The 22,310-nt window shown below is 46.6% G+C and overlaps 1 protein-coding gene across 1 annotated transcript in view; it reads right to left on the bottom strand.

Moving 5' to 3' along the window:
- CSMD2 (CUB and Sushi multiple domains 2) overlaps positions 1 to 22,310 on the bottom strand; it is a 655,591-nt gene that overhangs the window by 4,118 nt on the left and 629,163 nt on the right. The window contains exons 58-68 of the mRNA XM_010841252.1: positions 18,196 to 18,378; positions 13,901 to 14,077; positions 12,336 to 12,515; positions 11,792 to 11,965; positions 9,082 to 9,255; positions 8,691 to 8,764; positions 5,570 to 5,681; positions 4,831 to 5,010; positions 3,854 to 3,916; positions 2,414 to 2,575; positions 540 to 652 (exon numbers count right to left, since the gene is read on the bottom strand). Of these exons, the coding sequence (XP_010839554.1) occupies positions 540 to 652; positions 2,414 to 2,575; positions 3,854 to 3,916; positions 4,831 to 5,010; positions 5,570 to 5,681; positions 8,691 to 8,764; positions 9,082 to 9,255; positions 11,792 to 11,965; positions 12,336 to 12,515; positions 13,901 to 14,077; positions 18,196 to 18,378 (1,592 nt within the window). The remainder of the gene's footprint in view (positions 1 to 539; positions 653 to 2,413; positions 2,576 to 3,853; positions 3,917 to 4,830; positions 5,011 to 5,569; positions 5,682 to 8,690; positions 8,765 to 9,081; positions 9,256 to 11,791; positions 11,966 to 12,335; positions 12,516 to 13,900; positions 14,078 to 18,195; positions 18,379 to 22,310) is intronic.

Below are 22,310 nucleotides of genomic sequence, written 5' to 3'. Positions count from 1 at the left end.
GCTGCCAACCTCCCATTTCTTCTGTTCTTTTCCTTTTTCATCTTTGGCCACTTTTTTAAACAAAAAAACTTATTTTGTATTGGGGTGTAGCCGATTAACAACGCTGTGATAGTTTCAGGTGGACAGCAAAGGGACTCAGCAAGACATATACATGCATCCATTCTGCCCCAAACTCCCCTCCCATCCAGGCTGCCACACAACATTGAGCAGAGTTCCCTGTGCTCTACAGTAGGTCCTTGTGGGTTATAATTCTGTTTTCTGCTCACACTTAAGAATCTACTGTGTCTCACTCAGATACACCAACCTCTAGACTCAGCCTCCTGGCCCTTTTTATGTTTTCCTGCGTTCACTTCACTAGCAGATGGGGACTCCCTTGGTCCCAGTCCTGGCCCCATAGAAGCCCTCCTCCCAAATCTCCATGTCGATCCTAAGAGTTTCCACCCACTTCGTCCCCCTCCTTCCGGCCAGTGACATGGGAATCAGTTACAGGGCAAGGACACAGGGAGGTCAAGGCCTGAGTGAGGTTCTGCTGAACTTACATGCCCATCTAAAGCCCAGTGATCATCTTTGAACTTATTCACAAAGATCTCCACAGGCCCTGTAATCTGGTAAACTTGAAGGAGGAGATGGAAATCTTCTTTCTTATAAATTCCTGGGAAAAGAAAGTGCAGAGGGTACACTTGAAAGATCTGGTAAATTTTCAAAACCCAAGTCTGTGGGTATGTGGGTGTGAGTGTCTGAGTAGGATTTTTAAAAATTTACTTATTTTTGGCTGTGCTAGGTCTTTGTTGCAGAGCTCAGGCGTCTCACTGCAGTGGCTTCTCTTGCAGCAGAGCATGGACTCTTGGTGCACAGGCTTCACCAAGCCTGTGGTTTGGTTCCCAGGCTCTAGAGCACAGGCTTAATAGTTGTGGCACATGGGCTTAATTGCTCTGCGGCATTTGAGACCTTCCTGGAGCAGGGATCAAAGGTGTGTTCCTGTGTTGGCGGGTGGATTCTTTACCACTGAGCCACCAGGGAAGCCCCTGAGCAGGATTTCATGTGTAGATTTTGCTGTAAACATCCCATGCATAACTGCAGTTAGGTAAGTGTAGTGTGGCCTGTGAGTCTGTGTAGGCTGAAATGTGAGGCTGTGCAAGAATGTGCGTATGTGTGCTAATAAAGAACTGGATTACTGGTCTGTGGTTATGTTCCTGTTTAGACACGCATGCTTGAGAATACAGGGAATAGGGTTTTGTATATGTTAAGGGTCAGTTAACACATGGTGTGCTTATGATTCAGTGGGTGCAGGGAACACACGAGGGCACGTGTACCAGAGCGTGTGGACGCGTTTAGGACTGTGTTTTAGAGTAGCTGAGTGAATATGAACATTAGTTGTGTTCGCGTGTGCACGCATGAGTGAGTGGTTGTAACCGCACGCAGGGCTGTGTATCCACATGTACTCATGCGTCCATCCATCTACCCCTCTATTCAACAAACGTTTGCTTTCCAAGATATTTAGTTTTTCTGATTGTATAAAATTTGAATATTGGGGAAATTTTGGCAAATGCAGAGATGCATGAAGAAAGAAAATTAATTCCTGGTCTCATTTCTGAGAAATAACCACTGTTAACACTTTGGTGTAATTACTTTCAATTTTCTTTCTTATGAATATATTTTTTTTCCTTTAAAAACTGGAGTCACATTTTAAATGCATTATAGTGGAAGTACTTTCTCCCAAATTGGCATAATATTTTATCCAGCAGACATACTATAATTAATGTATCCATTTCTTTTGAGACAATTTTCTATTCCCAGGTGTTATGTTATGCAATTAGCCCATTCTTTTTTCAGAAATGTTTGATTCCCTCTATAACTATTTCTTATGATAAAAATTCTTAGCAGTGTAATTGACGGGTCTACTCATTTTCCTGGGTCTTGATACAAATTGCCAAATTATTTTGTTCAACTACACTATTTCATACTTTGACCAGAGTACTACCTTTACTGGACTAGCACCAATATTTATGGCTTAAAAAAAGTGGAATAAGTGGAAAGTGACATTTTCCACTTCTTTTGATTATTGCTAAAACTATTTTTCCATTTGTTTATTAACTGTACTTTGGCTTCTGGGAGTTATCTGCCTCTATTTTTGGTTCGGTTTTTAGGGATATCTGTCTCTTTTTTCTTTATTCGTAAGAGTTTTTTTTTTTTTTTTTCCCCTACTTTCCATTTACTAATGTTTGTCATCTAACCATTTCCCTGTAGTCGGTGGTGCTTTTACCATGTAAACAAAGATGAATAGACATTTCCTCTTCCCCTGCCTACCAGACCAATCTGAACCTTGCAGGACAGCACAAGGAAGTGGCATTTGAGCGTGTGCCCATCACCCTTACCATCTGGCAGGTTTTCCCGCGGGTGGCTTGCACCTTACCAGACAAGTGCAGCTCCACGCCGCTGTGGTCAACCATGGTGGCGTTGACCTTGCTGTTGATGACCTGGAAGCCAGTCACCCTGAGCATGGCTGGCTGCTTCTTCCCCTGGTACTCATAGGCCCCTTTCCATAGGGAATTCTTGGCAAAAACATCCCCAGGAACTAGAGGAGTTAACAAACAGACGTGAGAGGGACTTTCACACATGCTGGCAGAACTGAGGCCACCTGATGGCTGACCCCAACTCACTCCCTTAGACTGTCTTCCCCAATGTCTAAAACGCAGGGGCAGGGGGCTGGAGTGCTCTGAGCTCCTTGTGATGCTCTGTGTGTCAGAGCGGATGGATGGGTGGAAGGAAAGAGAGGGAGAGAGAAAGTGGATGGCGAAAAAGGAAAAATCAAAGTGTGTGTGTGAGAGAGAGAGAGGGAGGAAGGGAGAGAGAAAGAGGGAGTGAATGAACTAGAAGAGAGAAGGAGAAAAAACAAGAGGGAAGGGGTTGAAAAGATGGAGAAAGGGAAAAAGAGAGGCGAGAAAACCAACGTTAGTATTAAGCTGTAGATAGGAACATGGGCAGAGGCAGTCAGGCAGATATGGACTCTCACCTTGGCCTCTCCCCTGTCGATTGTTTGACCATGTGTAAGAGCCTCCACTTCCTCACCTGTGCAGGCCACACCTGTAGTTCTGTAAATGGGGGCCATCCCACTTACCTCATCAGGGGTTAAATGATTGTTAAATCATAAAAGCATAAAATGAATGACAGCTCCTAAAACTGCTATTTATCCTTATAATAATTTTCTAAGGAGAGTATCATGAATCCTATTTTAACGAAAGGTCAACTGAAGCTCAAGAGGTGAAGGTTATTTGTCCAAGGACACAGCTGGTCAGTGACCAAAATGGAACTTGAATTGAGCTTGATGCCAAATCTAATCTTTTTTTGTATAACACACACACTAATATGGTAAATAAAAGAATATGGTTCAAAAAAGGATATGATAAGTCCAGAATAATTCTGCATTAGTCAGGCCACACCTGTAGTTCTGTGCCCGTTCTGGACATCACACTTGGAAAGACACAATACCTGTCTTAAAAACATAGCCCTTTCCAGCAAGCTCCCTCAGCAGGACCTGTGTCTGTATGGCCACACACTGCCTGGACCTGTGCCAGGAGGGGTTGGGGCAGTCTGTGGCTCCAGAGCTTGACACTCCGGACATGTTTCTAGAAGGCTTTGGTCCTTCTTCTGGATGAGTTTTCTGTTTCCCGCAAGCTTACTTCCTCCTGAGGTCTGCCTGGGGTTGGGAGGTAGATGGGGAACTCTGCTGGGCCCTGCAGATTGTTTCCACGCCTTTCCACTGAGTACTCAGAAGCTCATGTGCATGTTCCTGGGTAACTAGATGAAGGAAGCAACACCAGTTTCTTGAGCCAAAGCTCTAGACTAGACATACCAGAAGCTTGGGTGAGTGGAGGCTCCCGGGCAGTGTTGATGGGTCTCCCACTGGGCCGGACCTCTGCTGGGGAAAGAGAAGGGAAGGAGACAGGTTCAGCCTCTAGTCTCTGCTCTATTAGAAAAATAAAGGCCACCTCACCGACATTAGGTCAATGGGTTCTTTGAAATCTTGGACTTATCCTCTCAGACCAGGTGGTGGACTACTTTGATGATGCTAGGGACCCCTCTCAGAATGATACGAAGAGTTGGGGATTTCCCTGGTAGTCCATTGGTAAGACTCCACACTTCCAGTGTAGGAGGCCTGGGTTTGATCCCTGGTTGGGGAACTAGATTCCACATGCTGCAACCAAGAGTTCAGACGAATGAAGAACAGGAGGAGGGAGGTCTGGGACTTCTTGGTAACCCTGAGGGATCGGTGAGTGGGTGCTGTTTTATCAAGGTTATGATATGCATATATGCATAATGCACTATTCCAGTTTAGTGGAACACAGAGTTTTTCTCTGTCTGATGATTAAGTATAACCCTTAAGTAAGTAAGTGTTAGTCGCCCAGTCGTGCCCGACTCTTTGCAACCCAATAGACTGCAGCCCACCAGGCTCTTCTGTCCGTGAGATTTTCCAGGCAAGGATACTGGAGTGGGTTACCATTTCCTTCTCCAGGGGATCTTTCAGACCCAGGGATCGAACCCAGGTCTCCTGCACTGCAGGCAGATTCGTTACCGACTGAGCTACAAGGGAAGCTATACCTAACACCTGGGGGAGTGTTCAAGCTCAGGTAGAAAGATAAAACGGGGTGGCTTCACTATGAGCTCTTTAGATTGCTCTGGTTTCATCTCCTAGACTCAACATCTCAGAAAATCAGAAGCAGATTTTCCAGCCTCTGGAAATAACACTTCTTTCTTTGGCCCTCTCACTCCAGCTCAGCTGTCCCCTTTGGCCTCCCACCCTGGAGAGGTTCACCGAGGGGGCACACGCACCCAGGCAGATGGGTGGTTTGCCTGTCCAGCTGCCATCTGCTTTGCAGGTACGGTGCTCGGAGCCACCCTTGAGGGAGAAGCCTTCCTGGCAGGAATAGATGAGCGTGTAGCCCATGGAGGGCAGGTCCAGCGCCCCGACGTTGGCATGGCTTGGTGTCTCTGGCTGCTTGCAGTGGTGGGCTGGATAAGAGGGAAGACATTGCTGGGCAGGGGGAGATTGGGGTCTCCAGGAGGCCTCTCCCCCATGCCCCTGTTTCTCGATGGAACAGCCCCATCCTTTCCCTTATGGGCCCCTTTCATGGCCAGCATCCCCTCCCACACCCCGCCCCAGCCTATATGTCTATGCAAGTGGTCAAGACGGAGATGATGTGGATAATGACTCAGCTGACCCTGAGGGAATCTAGGCACTTTTCCTGAGGGAAAGGGAATAATTACAGTCAAAAGCCCGAAATTTCCATCCTGAGGGTGGGCCTTGTCACTGTTGGTATCTACAGCCATGGGAAAGTTCTTTCTTTTTCTTTGCTAAGGCATAGGAATTGCCTTCGAATACCAGAAAGGCATTTGTGAAGAAATATCTTCTGGGGATGGGGGGACCCAAGGGATAAGGACTACAAAGAGATCACTACGGTCCCAATGAGAAGCTGTGAGCTCCCTGTCACTCAGAGCATTCAAGCACATCCTGGAGGCCCAGGTCAGGGAGGTTATGAGCTGCTGAGAGGAGTTATCTGGGAGCACTCACGGACACAGTCGGGCGGGGTTCCGCTCCAGGTCAGGTTGGGGAGGCACGTCCTGGACGTGGAGCCCTGGAGCAGGTAACCTTTCTGACAACGGAAGAGCACGGTGCTTCCAACCTGTGGTGGGATGGAGGGTCCCAGGATCACCTTCTATCCAGTGATGCTTCACACCCATCCCTCGACTGCTTACTTCCCCACCACCCTACTGCTACCCACCCTTCTGCTTCTCTGCCTGATTACATCTTACTTATCCCTTGAGGCAGCTTACATTTTGCCTCTTCCACAAGGCTTCCCCCAACTCCCTGGGCCAGGTCAACCCTCTTGTGGGGTATAACTCAGTCTGCTACAATGGACCGAGTACCTGACTCAGAATCAGAAGACCCTGGCTGTGAGCTCTGGCGTCCACTGGCTGCACGAAACTCTCTACATCTCAGCCCCTCTGGAGCAGACTTGGGATGAACAGCCCCCCCACAACTATAGTGGAATGTTGTGACGCACAAATGTGGGGGTGGGTTTGGAAGCATTTTCTAACATGTGAAGAACTGTAGGAAGTAGAATATTACTGTGCATGTCTCTTCCCTCCATGAATGTATAAATTCTTTTCAGGACATGTCCCCTATAGAATCTAGAGCTGTGCTTTGTAACTATCTCATGAGCAGAATTGCCACCCTCCCTGTCATTTCTCCCCCTGCTTCACCCTCACCCTCCACTAGCCCCTCACTGTCTGACTTGATATTCCCTGCAACCACCAGCTCCATCTCTCATTTCTAACCCACGGGGCACAATGCTGCCAGCTCAGCTTCCTAAAGTGCATCTCGGACCACACTGCTTTCCAGCTCAAAACCCTCACATGTCTCTATGATGCCCGGGAGCAAATCAAACTCAAGGTGAAACTTAATTTACACGGCCTGCCTCCGTGCCCGCTTTTGTATTTCATCACCTTATTCAACAAATGGCACCTCTCTACACCCAGCTGGGCAAATAAAAACCCTCGGGTCATTGCTGATTCCTCCCTTTCCTTCAGCCCCTCCATCCAATCCATCAATAAGTCTTCTTGGCTCTACCGACAAAATGCCTCCTGATCCCTTTGACTCTCTCTAGGTCCACTATGCACTCTGTGTCCTCGAGACGCTGAAGTACTGTCCTTTCTAAGTTCTTCCGTTCCTAACCCCTAATACCTCAGGGTTCTGAGTGATAGTTCAAATGATGGATCACATTAAGTCCCTTTTAAATGGTTTCCCGTGACATGGAGAATAAAATCCAAAATGCTTATCATGGACTCAAGGCCTGACCTGACCCAGTTCACGCCCTTCTCTTTTTAAAATTTATTAGGTGATATTTGGTGCGTAAGAAGAATATATGGCAAATATATAGACCTGAATCATCACAATAAAATGGACACTTTAAGTGGAGCCCACTACTCAACTTACGGGCTAGAACAGCATCAATAAGGTTGTAACTATCTACATGTTCCTTCTCTGTCATGTTGCTCGGCTCCCTCAGTGATAACCAATCTCTTCAATTTTGTGTTTTTCATTTCCTTGCATCGTTAAAAAGTAATTCTATCACATACGTGCATGCGTGCATGCTAAGTCTCTTCAGGCGTGTCCAACACTGTGACCCCAAGGACCGTAGCCCACCAGGCTCCTCTGTCCATGGGATTCTCCCAGCAAGAAGACTGAAGCGGGTTGCCATGTCTTCCTCCAGGGGATCTTTCCAACCCAGGGATTGAACCCGTGTCTCTTGCCTCTCCTGGATCGGCAGGTGGGTTCTTTACCACTAGCGCTATCTGGGAAGCCCGCTATCACACATGCGAACATATATATCTAAACAGAGTCAGTCTTTCTTGGTTTCAATATTCCTTGAAATAGTATCCTTTGACATTCAGTACTCTGTTTCTGAGATTCATCTGTGTTGTGTGGCAATATAGTTCCTTCCTTCTCACTGCTGAGTGATGAACCACCCTGTAACCACATCATGGTTTTCCTCATCTCCTGGTAACATGTATGAGAGTGTCTCCGGGGTTGGTTTCTATGACTGGGACCTCCGGGTCACAGGATGTGTGAATATTTAACTTCACAGGGCAGTGCCAAGTGAAGTGAAGGAGGTTTTCAGATCCAGGCTAGCACTTGGGCTTCACGTCCTTCTCCTCTCTCGTTAGCCTCTGGACCTGCTGGTGGGCCTGCTTTCTAGTCCTGCAACCTGCGCTGGCCGCCTACCCTGCCAGGTATGCCCGTCCTTCTCACCAAGGGCACCACAGTCCAAGTTCAGGAAACCTCTCCCCTCACTATACTTCCTAAAACAGCACCCCCACTTCCCCGCCACAGCCCTGTGTATTGAGCTGCGTGCAGTGCTGGCTGGTTGAAGAAATGATCTTGCTTATTTATCGTCACCAGCCCTTAGAGGCACTTGGCTTGTTTTGTTCTCACTGTATTCCTAGTGCCTAGAATAGTTTACAGCATGGACAAAGTCCATGTTGAACATGGACTAAGTGAATAAATGCCACTGCATGGCTAGATCCTGACCTGCCATTTCCGGTGTGGTCTCTGATATTCCCCTGGGCACATCGGAGGCTCCTGTTCATTGTCCTGCCTTGAACATACCCCCTCCTTTCCTGCTTCCTTCTGCTCAGAGGGGCCCATCCAGGTCCAAATCCTTTCCTTTTGAAGCTCCCTCTGAGAAGTGTCCCTGGAGCCTGTATCTGACAGGGATGGGTCTCCCATGTGGCACCTGCTTGCTCCGACTGCTGGGTCTGGGCCCCATAGGGTATGGCTTCCCTGGGGACAGGAGATCTACCTGTCTCACTGTAAACGCCCTGTGCCCATCACACGGGGCTACTGAGCAGTGTCTGTGGAGCTACATGTGAATCCTGCTCTTCCACACCAGCTTCTCTGATTGGTGGAAACACCTACCCATTTCTGTGGGTGGGCGGTGGGGAGAGGGGCTGCCATGCAGCATGGCTTAAAGAGACAGGCTGCTTTCTCTCTTCAGGTTCCCATGTCTCATCCCCCACCCCCCCCACCCCCCACCAGTGCTGTCCTGAGGAAGGCCCCTGGGTCCTCTGAGACTGACAGTGACCGGAAGGGACAGGAGGCACATAGACCTGAGCTTGGTGGACCTCGTTACCTGGTAGCCTTGGGAGTTGTTCTGTATCCCGAACTGCGGCACGCCAGGGTCCACACATGTGGTCAGTGTGGGGTCTGGATTGCAAAAACAAAGAAACAGACCACGGTCACAGAAACCTCTGTGGTCCCTGCACACCCTGAGAAACAGACATGAGAAAGGGGATGGAGGCATGTCCCAGTGGCCCTGCCTTTTGGCCTCTCCCCTCGAGTCATCCCCTGGCTGACTGTGATTCCCGGCAGCCTGTGAACGCTGGCTACTTCACATCCTGTTTTAAGGAGCTTGGAGGAGCATTTGCTCTGTTTTGCAGATGAGACAGGGAAGAAAATCCATCATCTTGGGCCCTCAAGAAGGATGTCCGCCAGCAGGGACACCCTGCTCCCGGTCACCTCACCTATGCAGCTGGGCTGAGTGCCACTCCATGTCCCATCTGACTGGCAGAACCTCCGTGGAGAGCCCACCAGCACCAGAGGGGGCTGGCAGGAGAAGGAGACAGACGATCTGTAGGAGAATCCCCGGTCCTCTCTCCTGCCTCGGGCTGGGACGCCAGGGTCTCCGCAGAACACCGCTGGGGAGGTGGGGGAGAGAGGCAGGTCCAAGTCGCTGTCTAGAGCTCCGACTGCGCGCCCCCCTTTTCCGCCACCCACTCACTGGTCTTTGCACTGCTCTCCTCCTGGCTCCCCTTGAACTCTGGCTGTGGAGAAGCCCTGCATCAGCACTGCACCTGCCTCAGTGCCGCTCTGGGGCTTTCTCTCCTTTCCAGATTCAAATGCTTATTAGTCATCATATCCACGTAAAGGAGTAACATTACAGGAAGTTCAGACCACCGAGTGAAAATAAACTATCACCGACTACCCAAAATGGTTTTGCATTTTTGTGCCCCTTCCCTTCTAGTGTTTGTCCAGCCGTATGGAAACACGTGTGTGCCTGCAAACCCAGTGTCCAGGTGCTGTTGACTTTGCTTTGTTCACTTGCTATTCTGTCAACATATCCTGTTTTTATGACATTATGATCACTTACCGGCTACATAAATCTGCAATGAGATGCTGTACAAAGTGATTATAGCTGCTCACAACTCTCTTCTTAGGCATTTTATATTATTATAAAGTTACATGTGGCTTTTGTTTAACTTGTATTATTTTCTTAGGAGAATTCTCTAGGAGTGAACTTATTATCTTTAAAGGTTTGAGTGTGTTTGCAGCTTTTGACCTGTATTGCCGAATGTCCTTCCAAAGACTGTGCACTTACCCTACAGTAAGCAGGGTCTAAGAGTGTCCATTTCATCTGGATCAGCAGAGAGGATCTTAAAAAACTGACTATGGAAGTCAAAGTTCTGTGTCAAAGTTCCCTAAGACATCACTTCAAGCCTGAGGAACATTCTTTGTGCTATGCGTGTGTGTGTATGTGTGTGTGTACACAGAGTCAAGAGGTTGGAAATCAGATGCAAAAATCAAATGGAAGCCTGGTCCTGGAATCTGGGGAGCCTGGATGGACCAATCAGAAGTCCATGAAAGGCTGAGCTGATCAAAAGTCCCCACATTCAGGAAGCAGCAACTCTTGGATGACAAAGAAAGGGCAGCTCAGTTCTGCTAAGAAGCACTGTGATGCCAATTAAAATCTTAGCTTAGATATCTTAAAATCTTAGACATCTTTTAAAATTTCTCAGGTTGGTAAATATTAATAATATTGGCCAAATCAATTGTTTATGAGGGTGTGAGTCAAGAAATATTCTCATCAACTTCAGGTGGGAGTGTACATAGGAGTACTTTTTCTAGAAGACACTCTGGCAACATGTATCAAGAAGTATAGTGTGCTGGGTGGCCCAGCATCCTCACTCCTAGGGCTTCACCGCAAGGGTAAAGAAATGTTCCTTTTGAAGCTGTTTATTGCAGAACTGTTTGTAACATGGTTAAACTGGAGAGATCCAAATTTATCACCGGTAGGTGAAGATTAAAATGGTGTGGCATCTATAATAGAGGAATTCTTTTTAAAACCATTAAAAAAGATGATGTATAGATTAGTACATATTGACAGAGCAAGGAGCTGATGGCCTGTCAATGAATACAAGTTGTGAACAGCATGATTTGTAGAAAATTGTGTATATACTGCTATACATGCAAAAATGCTTAGTGATTGTGTGGAAGTGTAATGACAAGCCTAACTGGTTATCTTTGGGAAGTGAGGGTTCAGATGATTATTTCATTCTTCTTTGTATCTTCAGATTTGGGACATTTTTAGAAATGATAACCATGATTCATTGTTTAAAAGCAATTCAGCTATTTCCCAAGAAAATGCAAGGTGTCCAGACTGAACCAGGAGACTTGCTATCCTCCTCATGTTTCCTAGAAGGAATGTCAAGGCCTAAAGGCTTAACCATAAACCTCATGCTGCCTTTCCTGGTCAAGTTTTACTGGCCTTCATCTCTGCTGCAATTTCCCAAACTGAAGTAAAGTTTCAGAGGTCCCCAAACAGTGTCGTGGGTTATGTCGACAGTTTTCTGCAGCATTAGATAAATGCCGAGCAGAAAGAAAAAATAGGTCCTACCATCTGTCCAAAGCATGGGCACGGAGAAAACCTTCCAGAGCCCAATTATGGGGTAAGACATGAATAAATGACCTGGAATCTCCTTCTCTGGGGGATGTGGTAAGAAATGAGCCCTGGAAAGGACTTGGGGCTCTTCAAGACATAATCAGGGCAGGTAGATAAGAAATGATCCTCTCACTGGAAAATCACAAGTGTCCCAGGGCAGGGTCTCATCCTTGAAGTCAGGCATGTTTCTAGCACTGCCCCACCTGCCCACCTCCGACTCCATCTTTGGGTTCTATCCCATCCAGTTAACAGCTTTTCCAGTTAAGAAGCATCTCCCGTATCTGGTTTAATTTCCCTCCGCTGTGACGCCACCGAGTGACCGAAGCCAGGGCTCAATGAAGATACTCTCACATTCTTCCTTTAAGATCCCTTCCTTTCTTAATGGTGGTCTTTGACAAAGCTCCCTGATTTGGAGAGGGGAGCCTCATTCTAGGCCTTCCAGCAGCAGAGTTCTGAGCGGGGAAGGAGAGGAGCCAGCACATGGGTGCCCTGGAGGCCCCCTGTGAGTGACTTACGGAAACACTGAGGCAGCTCTCCGGTCCAGGACCCATTTCCCTCGCAGGTGAGCACTGCGGGCAGGGAGAGCTGGTATCCCTCCAGGCAGGCGTACGTCACGCTTGAGCCCCACATGAAGTCGGATCCCACCACTTTCCCGTTGGGGATGAGTTGAGGCGGCTTGCACATGATAGCTGGGGGAGACCAAGGTAGGCGGAGTGCTGGGGCTGCCCTGGGGAACCAGGGCTGCCGTCGGCACTGAGGCAACTGGCCTGCCGGGAGCCCGGGCTAAGTGAGAGCAATCAGGAGCCACCCCTCTTCCCTTGGGAGCTCGGTCTCGTTGCACCTTCCAACCACGCACTCTTTCCTGCATCCTGTCCTCCAGGTTCAAGGCCCAGGACCTTCCCACTGCCTCCCTGTAGATGTTCAGGGACCACTCCTCACCTCACACACCCCCAGATAAGACGTAAGGGCTCTGCTTCCTCACCCCCTCCCTTATGGGTATTCAAGGCTTTTGTACCTGCTCCAGCCCTGTGTCCACACATCTGTAGCCCCCAGACACACCTTTGCAGACCGGCTTGGTGCCATTCCACGTCCGGTCCTTGGTGCAGCTCAGCACGGACACCCTGTGCGACTCCATCGTGTAGCCAGGGATGCACTGGTAGGTGACAGTTCTGTTGTACCTGAAGTCACTGCCCAACCGGAGGCCGTTGGCTGGAACCCCAGGGTCGCCACAGTTTATGACTAGGGGATGGAGACAGAGCCTCGTTCACTCCCAGCACAGACTCCTTCCTCCTTAGCATCCCAACACCATCCCGATCGCTCCCCACACGTTTGGGAAGGAAAACTGTCAGAGAAGGGATGTCGCATCTCCCCCCAGGTTCCCAGTTGGGGTGCCATTCATTCTAACTCCCCGTAGCCAAGTCTCCCTGCAAAGGCTGTCCTACACCCCTGTCCTTGCCGCACCATCCTTACACACCCCAGCAACTTGGGCTGGGAAACCCGTCTTGTTCATGTAAGGCCCACTCCTCTAAGAGAAATATTCAGGGGGCTCCCTTCGTAAATGAGGCTGGGGACCAGAGGGAGGGAGGTTTCCAGGTTGAAGAGCCTAAGATGTGTTGATGGACCACATGGTGGACCTAAGATGTGTTGCTAAGACAATCTGTCTGCTGGGAAGGGCCTCTTACTGACTGCCCTTCTGCCCAGGAGGCCTCCGTGGGCTCAGTGGACTAGGAGCAGGGCCTTGTGACTGATGCAGTGGTTATTCCTGTGTTACGGTTTCAAGTGAGGGTGGGGACTGGTGAGCTCTGACCTCGGAACAACAGTGAAGCTGACAGGGGATTTCAGATGGAGCCTGGATGCACAGCTAGGACTCTGAAAGGGAGAATGTTGTATAGGATTCCCTTTTATAATCACTTCCTTCCATCTGGGCCCCACAGCGATTTGCTTTTCAAGGAAAAGGGTCTAGAGTTGCTTTTAAGAGAAGCAAGAAAGAGGAGCCAGGCTGGGGTGGGGATGGATTGAAGGGAGAAACGGAGCTAACAAAGATGACAGATGGCAGCAGCTTTAAGGTAGATAGAGAATCAGGCTCAGCACTGGGGGTTTGCCCTAAAAGAGAAAAAGAAAGCCCCAGGAACTGGCTAGAGACTGGAAAATAGCAATGACGTATTTTGAAGCTTTCTTGAGCCTCATCTGTCTCATATGGGAAAGTAGAGCTAATAGTGGCTCAGCTGGTAAAGAATCTGCTTGCAGTGCAGGAGACCTGGGTTCGATTCCTAGGTTGGGAAGATCCCCTGGAGAAAGGAAAGGCTACTCACTCCAGTATTCTGGCCTGGAGAATCCCATGGACTATGTAGTCCATGGGGTCGCAAAGAGTTGGACACGACGGAGTGACTTTCACTTTCCTACTTTCACAGGGAGGGGATTGTGGTGAGCATCAAAAGATCCGAAAACAAAGCACTTTGCTCAGTGGCAGTCCCACAGAACGTGCTCAGTAAATGGAGGCGACTTGTATGATCCTCATTCAGGGTCAAGTCCCTCAACGCCAGCCAGTCTTCCCAATCTCTAGCAGACAGCCTTCTCCTCTGGCGTGGAGGAGCCCCACTGCCATGCAGTCCAGAGGCTCTCACCTGTGCACTCCGGATCACTGCCCGTCCAGGTGCCATTGACCGAGCAGTGCCGGCTAAGTAGGCCTGTGGCATAGTAGCCTTCCCGACACTCGTAGACGATGGAGCTGGAGAAAACCAGGCCGTCACTGAACAGGACTCTGGCATTGCTTGGAGTCCCAGGATTCCCGCAAGAGATCACTAGGAAGCCAAAAGAACACATTACTCATCAGAACAAGGGCAGGCATCCCCCGGGGTTAGTCTAAGTCCTGCCCAGAGTGGAGGCCACAGGTTACATCAGGAGCCTGTGATTGAAAGCATCCCTCTTGGGATGCTCCCGTGTCTGATCATCTTACCCTCAGAAGGGGGGCAGAGACCTGGAGGGATTTTTTTAAGATTTCTAAAAATTAAAGACCATGTCTGTTTTGTTATCACACCTAAAATTTTAAACGATTCCTTCATATCACCAAATAGCCAAGCAGTGCTTAGTTTTCCTCAAGACTCTGTCTGTATTCTTTTTTAAGAGTTGATTTGTTTGAATCACGAAGGTCCATGCGTGACATTTGATTGGCATGTCTCTGAGACTCTCTGAATCCAGAGGTTACTGGATTACCCTCTCCTATAATTTATCTGTCACAGAAATCAGGGCATTTAACTGGTAGAACTTCCCACTTCCTGGAGTTTACTAACGTGGAGAACGAGGCACTGTTCAGAATGCTTCTCTGTCATTACCGCAGTCAAGTTCTACTTCTTGACAAAGGTACTTCGCATGTGGTTTTGTGTTTTTCTTATCACATCACATTAGAGGCACAGAATGTCTGGTTGCCTCCTTGTTAGTGATGCTGAGGATGCTCAGTGGGTCACGTCTGCCTGCCTTATCTGGCATTATTAAGCTCCTATTAGTTGCCATTTAATGGTTTCAATAGAAAGTAAATATAGTTGACCAGATTCATTAGGGGATAGAAATGGAAACTGGAACCTATTATACAGAGTGAAGTAAGCCAGAAAGAAAAACACCAATACAGTATACTAATGCATATATATGGAATTTGGAAAGATGGTAATGATAACCCTGTATGCGAGACAGCAAAAGAGACACAGATATATAGAACAGTCTTTTGGACTCTGTGGCGAGGGGGGCGGGGATGATTTGGGAGAATGGCATTGAAACATGTATAATATCATATAAGAAACAAATCGCCAGTCCAGGTTCCATGCAGGATACAGGATGCTTGGGGCTGGTGCACTGGGATGACCCAGAGGGATGGTATGGGGAGGGAGGTGGGAGGGGGGTTCAGGATGCGAAACACATGTACACCCGTGGCGGATGCATGTTGATGTATGGCAAAACCAATACAATATTGTAATTAGCCTCCAATTAAAATAAATAAATTTAAATTAAAAAAAAGAAATGGTATAATTTTAATTCTATAATTCTTTTTAAATTAAAAAATTTAAAATTATTTTTTTAACTTTTTATTTTATATCGGAGTATAGTTGATTGTCAATGTTGTGAGAGTTTCAGGTATAAAGCACAGTTATTCAGTTATTTATACACATGTATCTATTCTTTTTCAAGTTTTTTCCCACTTAGGTTGCCACATAATATTGAGCAGAGTTTCCTGTGCTATACAGTAGATCCCTGTTGATCAATTCCACAATTCTTTCTGCTTTACCTCGGGTTCTTTAATAAAGAACTTGCCCATCATCAAATATTTGCTTACCCTGAAATAGAGTTCACACAGGAAGGTTGGACTAATGCTTGATTAAAAAAAAAAACATCATATATGAGGCTAATTAGTTGGTTCCCTAGCAAGCTCCAAAGGACAATCATTTAAATTCACAGATTTAAGTTTATTTGTTATGTTGCCTTCTGTTGTCACTTTTATTTTTATTGACATTCAAATTATTCCATCTCTGACTAATGGAAACCCTGTCAAGTTGGCTCCTGAGTTCCTCTGACATGACCCAGTTGTGTTTGGCAGATTCCTTGCTGGAGTGACAGAGTTTCCATTTTAATTTTGTGTGTTTCCTGCCCCAGTCCTGGAATCAGCCATTTCCCTAAACAGCTCTGGTTCCTTTTAATGGACAATGGGTTTAAAACCTACAGTCTGGGCATTAAGGGTACTCATTGCTATGGAGCTGGTCATTGATTCTAGACTTTTAGATTGGGAAAATAACTTTTCAAACTGAAAATACATTATGAGTTTATACTGATATTACAAAGCCAAGTTTAGAATTAAGAATTTTTCCTTAACTTTTTCATCTTTTATTTTAAAATCTTGGTTCTTAATGACAATAAATAATTTTAACTTGCTTTATCCATATAGAGTATGGTATTATATATGTAATAGTTTCAGAATTTTCACTCCAATTTGACCACCAGCAATATGATTGCTAAAACCATACAGTTTTAGAACCAGTTTAAGATTTCATTGCAGTTCTTTGTCCTTAGGATATATATACCATATTCAAATTTCATTTTTTCAAGTCAACTGAAATAATTCTCTGGGTTATTAAATCACCAGCTTGACACATGGTTAAGTTCATTTGTTTCCATTTTGATTTTTGATAGAGATTACTTGTTTCTAATTTTTCATTTAATTTTATTTTGTAAGTATTTATGACATTTACATGGTCCCAAAGTCCCAAAATTATCCCCAAATGACAAGAACCATTTTGTAGATCAGATAGGCCCTAATACCCATCCACTCAACAAGTATTTGTGCTCCCTAGGTACCAGAAATGCAGTGATGACCGAGCCATGACCCCTGCCTTTGAGAAGCCCAGTCTATCTTAAGAACCTACCTATAAACAGATGAATTAAAATATGATGTGACAAGTGCTACACTTGAAGGAAAAAAGCACTAAGAAGTGAGTGGCTTACTGCGGCTGGAGATAAGAATTTTAGTAGAACCTTGAAAGGTAACTGGGAGCTTATCAAGGGAAGTCAGTAAGAGTTGTGTACATGTTACACACACACACACACACAACAGTCATTCAACAAATACTTGCTTCCAGGCTGAAACTCTTAGCCACCTACTTTCTGTTCCCTGAACCCTCCTGACACGGTGACTGACTCCATCCTGGGGTCTGGGTGGCAAGAAAGGGAACCTGATCACAGTGGATATGTGAGAATATGGTAAATTCTTTCCTTGCCAATACACTCATGACCACAAGCTTACTATGCCTCTTACCATGCCTATAAAATCCTATAAAAACTAACTTTGCACCCCCAGAAAGGCAGGACTTTGGACAGACAAGTGGGAGAGGGCACTGACCCCACCTGTGTCATTTCCTGGGCAGGTGTCCCCGAACATGGGCCAGAGCATCTCCCCTGCAGGACCATGCTGTGATCTCAAGTCCATGCAGCCCATACTCTAACCACTGCCGTTTATTTCTTTAGCTCACTCCCTCTGGAATTTGTTTCCTGGTGATTGGGACCTATAATCCAATGATCTTGTCACCTTTTCATAGCCTCTTACTCCACCATGAACCTATTCCCTCCTTCCCCAGCCTAGATGCTAACACCCGTGGCAATCACTGCTTTGTATCTACCCTTATCTCCCTTGCCACTTTCTTTATGCCTTAGTCACCTATGCTTAATTACTGGTTACCTAGTAAAACCCTAATTACACGTAATGCTTCACCTACCCTGTGTCTGAGACTATGTAGCAAAATGTACTTGAACAAAAATCCAGACTAATGCTGACTGTCACTTTAAGTTAATGGCTCTTACCTTAATGAGCCCTTGGTGCTGCCGCCTGGTCATTATATATTTCCCTGTTTCTCTATTCCATTCCCACTTCCCCCTTGCTAGATGATGACTGTATCGTGTGTCTTTCCTCTTCCCCCACTGAGGCCATCCCAGGAACCATCATTAAGGGCTTATATTACTTTTAAAGTGATTTGTAAAATTGGATTTTGTATGTTTTTTGGCACTTTGGGTGTTCGTTTAATCTTAAACTGTAAGCTCCAGAGGGGAAGGCGTGTCTGGCTCAGCTACCATTGTGTCTCTAGTATCATTTGGCACATGGCTGTTGAATGAAGCTATATGGAAACAAGTGAACAAATCTGCAAAACTTAAGTTTATCCTGGTATCTTCCCTTCTGAGGTTAGGGTGGGGAATATGTTTGCCCTTGGATTACTAATGAGATGAACGTGAACTCTCTGTTGATGTCCACTCTCCACCTGGCTAAGGGTTTAAATGGAGCCTTTGATTTTATCTGTGTGGGTGAGGGCAGGCAGTAGGGAGTAGGAAAACAGGGAAAGACCTTGGGGCAGGCAAAGGGGAGAAGCAGAATGGTCACATACATTACCTCCACACTCAGGCTGCACGCCGCTCCACGAGCCGTTGGCTTGACAAGTTCGCTCTGATGACCCTCGGAGCACGTGGCCAGCTTCACAGCTGAAGCGCATTAGGCTGCCCGGGGCAAAGCTGTCCCCCAGACGGATGCCGTGGGCCGGGATGCCAGGGTCACCACAGACTCCTATGCTGGTTCCTATGGACCAGAACCAAAAAACCCATTGCTTTTAGCAGGGAAGGAAAGAGAGTGGCAGAGTGGGAGAAAGATGTTGGAGCTCTGTTATGGGGAAGCAGTGCGCCCTAAGAAAGAGGGCAGTGAAACCGTGTGTGTGCCTGAGTCACCGGAGCAGGCTCCTGTCTGAGTACTCAGTGGCCAAATGACACATAGATCTGAGGTCACGCTTGAGGCCCTGGGGCCCGAACCACACGGGGGGAAAGAAGGCAGAGGGAAGCCTTTGTGGAAGAAGTCCTGCCTCCATTCTTGGCTGGCGCCAGTGTGGTCCAAGCTGACCTTCTCCCCTTCACCTCTTCTCCACCATCTGCTGATCCGGTACCCTCTCCATTCCCTGTCCCACTGTCTTAGCTCAGATGCTCAACATCTCTTGCCTGAACTTTACTGCAGGAGCCTTGTAACTAATATCCCCTTCTCTTAAACTCTCCCTCTAATGCATCCTCACTTTCTCTTTAAATCTTAACAATGAACAACCACAACTATTTGATTTTTGTTCTCTCCTGTGGAAACACCTCCTCTGGCTTCCCACTGCCGAGAGAATAAAGTTCAAACTTCGAGCAGAGTTGTTGCTCAATAGTCAAGCTTGAATTTAGATCCTGGGCCTTTACCTGAGGCTTTCTTATTCACAGATTATGCTCTGGATTAAACATTTTCGATCTGTCATTTCATTCTTTCTTTGCCCTCTGCCTCCTGCCACATTTCTGCAGGTGAGCTCTGGATTAAACATTTTCGATCTCTCATTTCATTCTTTCTTTGCCCTCTGCCTCCTGCCACATTTCTGCATTTACCTGATTTGTGATCTTGTGCAAACCCACCCAAGAGAGTTTTAAAGACCCAAGAGATGAAGGAAGGTAGAGAACAGGAGATAAAGCTATCTACTATCTGTGGGAGCCAGCGCATCTCAGGATGCAGAGATTCATGGGACACACCACTAGGTCAGACTTGGTCATGGTGAGCTTGAGGAAGGAGAAAGAAAATTGAGAGCTAAATGGCAACTGCATGAGAAGATAGTTTCCAAGTGATGTGGAGTGTATCTCCTCATGAATCCACATATGTAGGCATCAAAGAAACATCTGAATGACCAGTTTGGGGCTTCCCTGGTGGCTCAGTGGTAAAGAATCCGCTTGTCAATGCAGGAGACGTGGGTTCAACTTCTTGGTCAGGAAGATCCCCTAGAGAAAAGAATGGCAATCCATTCCAGTATTCTTGCCTGGGAAATCCGGAGGAGCCTGGTGGGTTACAGTCCACAGGGTTGCAATGAGTTAGACATGACTTAGTGACTAAAGAACAACTGCAAAGACCACATTTGGTTAGTTGGTATAAATAAATGCTTAAGCCATGTACCTCGTCATCTACTGTTGATGTATGTGCCTCTCAGTTTTGGGATTATTTCCTTTCCTAGTCTAGTTTCAGAATATAAGTATTCTTATAACCCCATGTTCCCCATTCTACTGCCTACCAAGGAAGAGGGATTCACTCAGCCTTTCAAAAATATGAGAAAAGAGAGCCCCTCATATTTGGCCAGGTTTTCTTATCTTTTGACATTTTCCAGATGTAGTTCATGCAACAGGCTGTACCGGGTCCGCTTGAAGGCAATCCTGACAGTGAATCGCTCTGACTCCCCCACTGGCTAGCTGGCCTCAGCTGGAGCCAGCACTATGTACAACAGGCCCAGGGTGGATTCTCCAGTCCTGGGCATCATCTGACAGAATAGCCTCCTCTGAAGTGTTCAGCCTCTGTTTCAACAATATAAGGAAGTCTGGCATAGAATACTGCACTATGGGGGCAGGAGGCAACTGTTGACTCTTTACTGAAGAGGTACATCAGCAAGATGATGACGCTGCAGAGACGGGCAGTTAACTTCCTGCAGTGTGTCTCAGATGCCAGGAATCTCGGCAAGTCCTTGATGGCCCAGAGACTTACGACTTCTGTTTTGCATCATCTGGGTGCACTGACTGAACTGAATGAGGCTCAAAATTTTGACCTTGGAACTTCTGAATGTGTGTGTGTGTGTGTTTAGGACTGGCAGGAGATGCTGCTGCAAAAGGTATCTGTAAGTTTCAGGACTGGAAGAACTACAGTCTGCTCACTAGGGCACATCTAGCGTTACTTCCTTATCACCTATTCTTGTCATCTCTCACTTTCTTATCTAAGGTATTTAAGATTCATTCATTCCTCAGCCTCAGTACTTATAGAATAACTTCTAATCCTGTCCTCAGAGGTCTCCAGGAAAGGTCTGTCTGTGATTCTGGTCTCCTAAGAGTCTGTCATCCTTGAGGAAGACATGGGAAATGGAGATTGCAAACTGTTCTTCAGAATGTTCAGGATCAGAGATCAAACAGCTTCATGAAACACATTCCCCAATGAGTGGGGTTCATGTTTTCTGAAGGTTCCTTTCTTGCTTCTTACTTTTTCATGTCCCCAAGTGTCAGCCTGTTTCCAGTGTCCCCTTGACCTGTGATGTGACCAAGGAAAAGTCTCTTCTTCCACATGCAGGATGAGGACTTAGGAAGTCAAAAAATTATGAAATCTCAGGGTTGACAAGGCTTTTCAGAGGTTTTAAAGCTCAGTGATGTAGCTTTGACAAGAATTATTTTTGTTATATTTCTATAAGGTCATTTCCCAGCCTTTGCAAACACAACTTCAGAGAAGGATAATTACAAATTAGGAGAAAGGACTTTGGATTCTGTGCTTTGGGTCAGGAGACTTAACTGTGGTTAGTTACATATGCTAGTAAGTAGGAGATGCTGAAGGCTTTCTGGTTTCTTCTTCCCCTACCTCGTACTTCCTTTTCCCATGGAGAGCAAAGATCCCTAAATAGATAATATAGACCCTAAGAACACCATTAGCCTTGTGTCCTGTAAAACTGTCTAGAGGGAGGAGCTTTATGCAAAACACCAAAGAGACTGGGGCAAATGCATGTTTGGTTGGGTATTTGGATGCAAAATGTATGCCTTTCCTTTTTGGAGCATTTCTTCCTCCTGGAATTTTCTCTGTGGATAACTCAGGAGGCCTCAATATACATGATCCTTGACTTCCCCATGCCAGCCTCCCAAGACACTTCCAACAGAGGTCCAAACACACAGAAGTCTGGGGCCTGGCTAACTGGCTAAGGGAGCCCCAGTGGGTCCTACATAGTCTTGCCAGTTCATGAACTGGGCAATTAATGAGATTAATAAGGGTGAGAGGCCAAAGTCTTGGGTCGTAACAGAGGGATGTGTCTGGGATTGTCCTGGGCAGCCCACAATCCTTTGAAACAAATTCCCAGTGCTTCAGGAATTTCTCCTTTCTTAGGAGACCTAACTAATATCTGGGGGGTATTCCGGTCCCATCATTTCATGGCAAATAGATGGTGAAACAATGGAAACAGTGACAGACTTTCTTTCTTGGGCTCCAAAATCACTGCCAATGGTGACTGCAGCCATGAAACTAAAAGATCCTTGCTCCTTGGAAGAAAAGCATATTAAAAAGTAGAGACATTACTTTGCCAACAAAGGTCCATATAGTCAAAACTATGGTTTTTCCAGTAGTCATGTATGGATGTGAGAGTTGGACCATAAAGAAGGCTGAAAGCAGAAGAATTGATGCTTTTGAACTGTGGTGTTGGAGAAGACTCTTGAGAGTCTTCTTGGACTTGGAGAGTCCCTTGGACTGCAAGGAGATCCAACCAGTCAACCCTAAAGGAAATCAACCCTGAGTATTCTTTGGAAGGACTGATGCTGAAGCTTCAATACTTTGGCCACCTGATGTGAAGAGCTGACTCATTGGAAAAGACCCTGATGCTGGGAAAGATTGAAGGCAGGAGGAAAAGGGGATGACAGAGGATGAGATGGTTGGATGGTATCATCAACTCAATGGACATGAGTTTGAGCAAGCTCTGGGAGATGGTGAAGGAC

Source organism: Bison bison, unplaced genomic scaffold, assembly GCF_000754665.1.
Source record: "Bison bison bison isolate TAMUID 2011002044 unplaced genomic scaffold, Bison_UMD1.0 scf7180017864158, whole genome shotgun sequence".
NCBI classification, from domain to species: domain Eukaryota; kingdom Metazoa; phylum Chordata; class Mammalia; order Artiodactyla; family Bovidae; genus Bison; species Bison bison.
The sequence above is the reverse complement of the archived record's forward strand: the minus strand, read 5'-3'. Positions and strand labels throughout refer to the sequence as shown.